At 47.8% G+C, this 8,512-nt stretch overlaps 1 protein-coding gene across 1 annotated transcript in view; it reads right to left on the bottom strand.

Annotated features, from left to right (window-relative positions):
* Positions 1-660: 660 nt before the first annotated feature.
* Positions 661-8,512, bottom strand: part of LOC107661082 (glutamate receptor ionotropic, NMDA 2B-like) — a 28,263-nt gene continuing 20,411 nt past the window's right edge. The window contains exons 6-15 of the mRNA XM_016450528.1: positions 8,492-8,509; positions 8,177-8,385; positions 7,715-7,886; positions 6,491-6,644; positions 6,280-6,405; positions 5,316-5,545; positions 5,074-5,234; positions 4,771-4,958; positions 3,783-4,021; positions 661-3,619 (exon numbers count right to left, since the gene is read on the bottom strand). Coding sequence (XP_016306014.1) covers positions 1,490-3,619; positions 3,783-4,021; positions 4,771-4,958; positions 5,074-5,234; positions 5,316-5,545; positions 6,280-6,405; positions 6,491-6,644; positions 7,715-7,886; positions 8,177-8,385; positions 8,492-8,509 — 3,627 coding nt within the window. The 3' untranslated portion in view covers positions 661-1,489. The remainder of the gene's footprint in view (positions 3,620-3,782; positions 4,022-4,770; positions 4,959-5,073; positions 5,235-5,315; positions 5,546-6,279; positions 6,406-6,490; positions 6,645-7,714; positions 7,887-8,176; positions 8,386-8,491; positions 8,510-8,512) is intronic.

The raw sequence follows: 8,512 nt of genomic DNA, 5'->3' as shown, positions 1-8,512 counted from the left end.
TTGCTATAATAATAATAATAATAATAATAATAATAATAATAATGCTCTAAAAAAGAAAAAAGTTTAAAGACATGGTTAGAGTTACTGTAACTGCAGAAACAATACAAGAGGAGATGAAAGGTTATTCTGCAGTAGACCTAACGCGAGGACAGGACCTCACGATAGCATTACAATTAAAAACATGACACTCTAGCAGCTTACTAATCAGCTTTACAAAGTCAGTCAATCCTTAGAAAGGGTTAAAAGCCCTGCTTCAGATCATACAACACACTCTGTGATGGATGCTGGAGATCTCTGTGTGTGTGTGTGTGTGTGTGTGAGAGAGGGTGAGAGAGAGAGAGAGAGAGAACCTGGAAACCTTCTCCAGCAGGCGACCAGACGTCTAAACACAATTTAAGAGAAACTTAGCAAGGAGTATTTGGTACACTAAACTAAACATGTCCACGACAGCACCGCTCAGCTCTGTTGCACTGCAGTTAAACGAATAAAGGTAAATCCTTAAAATGAAGATGGTTAGGAGGCAGTAAACGATCAGAATGAAGTAATAAACATGAATTTAAAAAGCAAACTATCGCTTAAAATACCACTTATCATGAGTTATAATGCTTTTGCTAAATTTTGCATATTTTATGTTTTTGTCATTTAGTTTTGTTTTTATCTTTATTTTGGTTATTTGTAATACTTGAAAAAGCTATATTAAAGGTAGACCTTGATGGCTTATATAAAGAGAAATACAGTTACAACCAAAACAAAGAGAGACGTTAATACTGTCATTTTATCCCTCATTTTTCACCTTCTAAGCAAGGGTCACATGACATGAGTGTAACCAAAGGCGTATCAACAAGATTTCTTGTTAGATATGAAATATCACGGCAGTAGAGACTTGAATATAAATGACGGCATAAAACTCAGCAGAGGCTTGTGCACTTTCACTAATGCACGCATGTTTCACGGCAGTCTACAGCATGTGAGAGGCTGTTGCCATGGATACATTAGGTTGATGCGGAGACTGGATTCATCACATTCAAATATCCCTAACGCTCAGTAAAGACCTCTAGAGCAGGGTCAGGAAAACAACAGACAAATGAAACCCAATTTCAACAACAGATTACCAGTCAGCAGTGTCTTCACTACGTCTCTGAGGTACAGTTATTACCCTGTTTCAAAAAAAAAATCTATGAGCATTTATTATGCTTTCATGATTGTATCTTCACAAAAGACAAGAGTACAGGACAGGGCTGTTCTGGTGTGATGGCGAGGGATGGAGGTGAAACGGGCCATCTGCTGTCCTGTTCTTCTTCTTGCACACACTCAGCAGATGGACGTGCTCTTGTTCTCACCAGCTCGTGGAGATGAACCCATTGGTGTAAACGTGAACTTCACAGGAAATGACATTTTCAATTCTCTCAAGTTCTGCGTGTTCTGCTAAAATCTGGCTGTGGAGCGCTAACAGAATGTTTCTGCTCTTCACCGCGCTCCTTGCTCTTTCTCACACGTCAGACTCTATGCTAGAGAGTTTCTCGTACACGTGTCCGTTGCTGCCGTTGAAAGGTCGAGGTGGACCGAGACTGAGCTTGCTGGTGTGGTGGTTCCCCATGCACAACTCCGCAGGAAAGTGCGGAGCCAAGTTAGACATGACTCCTGAGGTGGCCGATGCTGGCAGGAAGGAGGTCACGCCCATGGGGCTGAGCAAATTGCTGTGCTGCTGCTGCTTGGTGATGTAGTAGGATTTGGCACCATGCAGCAGACACTGGTCATCTCCAAAGGTAGGGATGAAGGGGTTGTGGTCGGTTCGGTCAGGATAGAGAGATTTGGATAAGGAGTGAGCTGGCCCCTCCATGAGTCCTCTTTCTCTCAGGTCCCTCTCGCCCACCGAGCGCCGATGGGGTGCATTCTCCCCCGCTCGGAACAACCCGAATTGCGATCCCGCGCCCCTCTCGGCGGCTCCATAGAACAGCGGGTCACGGTCCGTGTCCTGCTCGGGAACTCCCGGACACTCAAATATGTGTGCGAAGGGACTAGAGGCGTCTATGCAGCGCTCCCTCTCCTTGAGGCTCACGCTGCGCGGTGGCGGCAGTGCCCCGGGGCCGCCGAACCCCAGCGGCACGCCCATCCCGCCTAACTCTTCTCTCTGCAGGTCCACAAAGGTGTCATAGGAATGTTGCCGGCGTAGCGGCTTCCCGCTGAAGGCCCTGCGGCGCTGCGCCGGCGTCTGAGCCCTACTGCCGCCCATTTGCTCCAACAGGTGGTTACTGTCCTCGCTGATGTCATACAGGTTGCCTGACTTCTTGCAGGCTTCACACCGCATACAAGTGGCTGAACTTGGGCGGCTGCTCCCAACCCCTCCTCCACCCCCTGATGCCACACAGCCACTGCCAACGTAGCCCGTCCCACCCATGTGCATAACTCCACCTCCATGCAGGGCCGTCTGCTTGCTGCCCGCACTGCTGGCACGACAGCTACGACATTCCCACTCGCTGCTCCCACTCTTGCTGTCCGGCTTCTTGGGTTTGCCCTTCAGGAAGTCATCCACAGACACCAGGCTGGTGCAGTTGCCTCCTCCTCCCCCACTGGGACCATCTGTAAGATCCACATGCTCCCACTGCGGGATGCCTTCTTTGGGCCGGAACTGGTCTAGGTAGAAATCCCTCAGGCTTTCCTTGTCCTGTAACAGATATGAGGTTGAGCTTACGCCACCGCCTCGTTTGCGCTCAGATGGAGGTGAAGCCGAGCGGTGCCCGTGGTGATGATGGTGGTGGCCATGGTGCTGGCGGCGGCGGTAACCCAGCTCAATCTCATCGAGTTCTCGGCGAGACTTTGCCGATGCAGGCCGCTTCTTCAGGCTGTCTCTATACTGCTTGCGTTTCTTAGCATTACCCTCCAGATTGCCATAGGTCACAGTATGAGTGGAAATGTCAGACACGTCAGAATGGATGTTTCCATCATCTGCACCGCCGCAAAACCGGTCGTGCCCTGCGATATATCCTGAACTGGATGCTCCGCCTTTGAAGGAGAATTTTCCGTACAGGTCGGCCAGTCCCTGCTTGAAGCCTGGCCCAGGAGGAGTCTGGCTCTGCAGCAGGTCGAATTTGCTCATGTTCCTGTGGGTCAGGGCAGAACATGGCTGTGTGCTAAAGATGGGGGCCACACCGCCGCCCAGGCTGTCGCAGTCAAACATGCCGCCCTCCAGAGAACTGCTGGAGCCCACGCTGTGGGGCCGGTTTGGGCCCGTCAGCCCCAGGGTTGAGCCTCCGTGGTGGTGCAGGTAGTGGTCCTGGTACAGGTTACTGTCCTTCAGCTGCAGGTTGCCAAAGGTGCGCTCCACCTCACTGATGTAGTCGCTGAACATGTTGTCATCGGGCAGGTAGGGGGCCTTGCAGTCTGAGTGTCCGACCAGGCTGCGGCCGTGCTCGCTGATGTCATACACGGAGGACTCTCGGCGGATGAAGTCGAGTGCACTGTGTGGGGAACCGTTGACCCCGGAGAAAGATGCCATGTTCTTGGCGGTGCGCAGCAGACGCAGAATATTCGAGTGGGTGTTGTTCATGGTAGCAGAGGGTGAATTCAGTGATGAACTCTTATCTTCGATTTCAACTCCATGAATACAGCTATAAATCTCCTGAGAGAGGAAGAGAGAAAAGTTTCAGTGTTCAGAGATGCCGTAAACATGTTATTTCTAGCTTAATAACGTCTTGAAACTGTATTTTGCACTACTCCAATGTTTAGCATAAATTGTGTGTTTTTCTGAGGAGTGCCTGTGCATGCTTTAGGGAGAGAACTACCCTGCTGATGGTGAAGGTGAGCCCTGGTTTCCCAGAACACACGCCTATGAAGCAGAAGCGCAGGTGCCAGTAGAAGACGTGTTCAGCGATGAAGGTGATGAGCGACAAAGCCATGGCAGCACCCAGCATGTAGAACACACCCGCCATATTGTCCACGTCCAGCTGACTGCTCATCACTTCATTCTTCTCATGGTGGCAGATCCCGGTGAGCCAGAGAGCCTCGAACTCCTCCATATCACCTGAGACACACACACATATTATAAAGGGTGATTCAATGCTCCTACACACTGGGTCTGTTACAACAATGAGTTTGATTTGTATTTGTAACAAAGGCCCCAGTAATTCAAAGCTGCTGGCAGACAAATTTGAAAAGGATTCACTGGTGAGACAAGAAGACTGATCAAAACAAGGCAGAAACTTACCACCAAGAACAATGGGAAAACATGAGGGCTATCAATAAATAAGGCATCATGATTTAACTGAACACTCAGGAAGGGATCAGAGCATATCCAGGTTTAAAGCATTGTTTCTACGTTACCCGAAAATGGGGAACATTAGACCCCTTTGTCATGTGTTGATTAATTGCCATATGAATCTGTGTAAAATAGGACCAGGGAACATAGGAATGACTCCCAGGGAGTAAGGACAGGACAAAAACAAAAAAATTAAACTTAAAAAATACACAACCAAGCCATGCAAGTCCAAGAAGCAAAAGCGCATCAAAATCCAAACATGTCCAATTTCCAAAAATGCAACAACAGTCAGCCAATCATGAATTTTGTGATGAGCTCCTTGGATCACAGGGCAATATTTCACAAGACTTACTAATGCAAACATCATAATTTCTGCTTAAAACTTGAAAGTCATATTTTTTATTGGGCGCACCATTTACACTGCATGACTGAGGGTTGATGGATTATTTTTTTACTAGTGAACAAGCCGGCAGATAATTGTTTATCTGATGTAAATGACTCAACATGAGCAGTACCATCTCCAAAGAGCTGCAGGATGGCAAGGTCCACCTGTCTTTTCCAACCCGAGTCTTTCTGGATGGCGATGCCATAGCCAGTGGAAGCGAACACTTTCCCGGAGCCGATGGTGACCAGCTTACAGCCCTCATCTCTGCCCGCCATGTAATTCAGCACCGCGGCATCGTAAATGAAGGCATCCAGCTTCCTGTGATTTAAAACAGGACACGCACTCAGAACCTGCAGTGTCTCTGTTTCTACAGAGATAATATTTTCATTAATGACTGATCAGAGAAGTGCCTCAGGTGGTTTCCCACACTCACCCTGTTTTTAAACTGTACAGTGCTTCATTCACGTTGCGCTGGTGGAATTTGACCATGTAGGAGTGCATCTCTCTGTAGTTATTGCGGATATTTCTCTCGGTGCTGCCATTCGGCACCGTCCCGAAGCGAAACGGCGGGGAGAAGTCATTGGGTCTCTGAAACTGAAGACAAACCAACAGCACAAGAGTTAGTGAATAGACAGACTGACCAGAAAAGTACAGTTGTATTTTCTATTGAAGCACCTTTTTGTCACTGAGGCCCGACACCTGGTCCACGTACTCTTCCTGAATCATAAATGCAGCCAGGTTAGCTGTATAGCTGGCCAAGAAAATCACAGCAAAGAAGGCCCAGACAGACACCATAATCTTGCTGGTGGTTCCTCTGGGGTTTTGCACTGGGACGGAGTTATTGAAGACCAAACCCCAGAGCAGCCAGATGGCCTTTCCGACGGTGAACGACGGACCTCCGGCCTCTGAGAGCACAGAAACACAACATGAGTGACTCCATCACTCTCGCTTAACACCTGAGAGAAGTGAAGGAGACATGCGAGTCTTTTGTGACAAGCGTGAAGGAGCAGTTTAGTAGCTGGAGATCCAGGTCAGCAGGGAAAAACAACACTAAATGCAACCCACCATATATTCCCTGTATCTTCTGTTGTTTATGTAACAAACTCTATGATATTTTGGTTCAGTTTAATTTGTCATTTGGAGAACCGAGTCAAATTAGACTGATGCCAACATGACAACAGTGTTTTTATAGTGGTTCGCAAAATATGCTGCTCCACAAGAATCCTCTTATAACATTTGGGAACACAACATTCACCAGCAATCACCGACAACCAATATCACTAGATTTGTAATGAGAATCACTTGTAAAACTGTAGCCAATGTGTTTTGTGCCAAAACCAAGGATCTATAGTTTTAAATACTCAATTAAATACTTAACAGCAAACAGGAGCTTTTAAAAATTCATTTAAATTCCAAATGCAATTTTTATCAGAAAAAATACTTATTCCTAATTGTTCATCCTTAATGGACAGGCTGTGTGACATGAACCATGAGCAAAACTACAGAGGAACTGCATGACATTCAAGTTCTGGAAATTACAATAAATAATGAATGATTCCCAGGAAATAGCTGCAGTATTTGTCAGCAAAGCTACACCGATGAGCTCATGTGTGCGGATGTGGCGGCACTCGTTCTGTACCTCTGCCGTCGATGAGACGGCGATTGTAGCCCACGGGACTGAAGTATTCGAACACGAACACGGCGATGGCACAAACCAGCAGCAGCATGACGAACATCATGATCCAGACATCCGCACTGAATGGCTCTATGGACGGAGAACAGACACACTTCACACGTCAGCAGATACAGGACAGCAGAGATGAATAGACAGAAGAAGGAGAACGTCTCACCGAGGAACGCAGATGGAGACACGGTGCCGTTGCTCCGTGAGACCATGACGCTGATGCCCGTCTCTATGAAGGGCACGGAGAAATCGATGACCTCTGACCTCTCCTCATTGATGGTCAGCGAGCCGACGGCCATGTGAGCGTTCTTCAGCACAACCTGCAGACAGACAGACAGGTTAGAGATGGACAGACAGACAGGTGAGAGACAGACAGACAAACAGACAGACAGAGAGACGGGTGAGAAACAGACAGACAGACAGACAGACAGGAGAGAGACAGACAGACAGGTGAGAGACCAGGAGAGAGACAGACAGATAGACAGGAGAGAGACAGACAGACAGACAGACGGGTGACAGAGAGACAGACAGACAGATAGACAGACAGACAAGTTAGAGACAGACAGACAAACAGACAGACAGAGAGACGGGTGAGATACACAGACAGACAGACAGACGGGTGAGAGACAGACAGACAGACAGACGGTTGAGAGACAGACAGACAGACAGGAGAGAGACAGACAGACAGACAGACGGGTGACAGAGAGACAGACAGACAGACAGACAGACAGACAGGAGAGAGACAGACAGACAGACAGACGGGTGAGAGACAGACAGACAGACAGATAGACAGGAGAGATAGCAGTTGTCAAATTTCTAGTGGTTTATCAGCCACCTCTACATTTGACCACTATAAAAATAGCACATCAATACAGTTCAAGCACGCTTGGAGAGGCAGGTTAGCTTCATTCCCAGCATTCATAGCTGCACTGTGTTGACATGAGGACAGATATGGAGACGCGAACAGCAGATATGAGACGAGAGATTCTAGATCAACAACAAACAGTAAGTGGGTTATCACACTGTCTCTCTCTGTCTGTCTGTCTGTCTGTCTGTCTGTCTCTCGCTCTCTCTGTTGGTAATTTTAGCTCTAAATACCTGAACTTCACTTCACACGACTAAACTGGGGCACGACAGTGTGTGTGTGTGTGTGTGTGTGTCTTATGATAGGATGGCAGTGTGAGAAATGTAGATTGAAACCATGAGCATTTTTTTAGCATAAGGACACACACAGCTGTCTAAATGAGGACATTGCATACTCTATTAAGACTTTGATTGTTTTTTTTTAAACGGCTAATTACAAACACTATCGACTAGCACAAACACACACAAACCCTCACAGACAATGATTACAGTTCCTGGCTTGATTTATAAAAGATACGAGCCGTACCTCTCCCACCATCCCGTTCCACGTGCCGTTGATCTTCTTGCCGTGTTTGCCGTTGGTGACCAGATAAAGGTCGTAGGTGAACTTCACAGACTTGGCAATCTTCTTCAGGATGTCGATACAGAAGCCTTTACAGCAGCGCTTGATGTAGATGCCAGAATCCCCCGTCTGATTCCTGACAGACAGACAGAGACACACGTGAGTGACCTGACAGATCAAGCGTTAGTGATCAGATCAGTGAAACCACAGGCGGAGGTCATCAGAAACGATGACGTTAATATGATGTTAATAGCAGGTGGAAATGCTGTATGGTGATGGGATCGCTGAAAACACGTTTCAAGAGAGAATGAGTGTGTGTGTGTGTGTGTGTGTCTGTGTGTGTGTGGTATGGTGATGGGATCGCTGAAAACACGTTTCAAGAGAGAATGAGTGTGTGTGTGTGTGTGTGTGTGTGTGTGTGTTTACAGTGATTTGAGCTGCTTGCGGCAGGGAACCGTGTTCCTCATGCAGGTGCCGCTGAGTGGATCCACGTCCTCCACCATCACGAATGGAGCCTCCTCCAGCGTCACGATGGACAGATGATCGTCCTCACGGCTCTCCGTCCCAGAGTACAGCTCGAACCGTGGCCACACGTGAAACTTCATCGACAGAGAGCCGTTCTCCCACTTACCCACCTGCACACACACAGACATTCTCAAACTCACGAGCATCTGCTGGTCGTTCACATGGAGTGCCAAAGCAGAGCGGCTGAGCACAGAATCACGTCTCAAACACACTTACTCTGTCCCACTGTCTGTCCTT

The sequence above is a fragment of the Sinocyclocheilus anshuiensis genome, unplaced genomic scaffold, assembly GCF_001515605.1.
Source record: "Sinocyclocheilus anshuiensis isolate Anshui unplaced genomic scaffold, SAMN03320099.WGS_v1.1 scaffold2803, whole genome shotgun sequence".
NCBI lineage: Eukaryota > Metazoa > Chordata > Actinopteri > Cypriniformes > Cyprinidae > Sinocyclocheilus > Sinocyclocheilus anshuiensis.
This window is presented reverse-complemented; position numbering and strand designations above follow the sequence as displayed.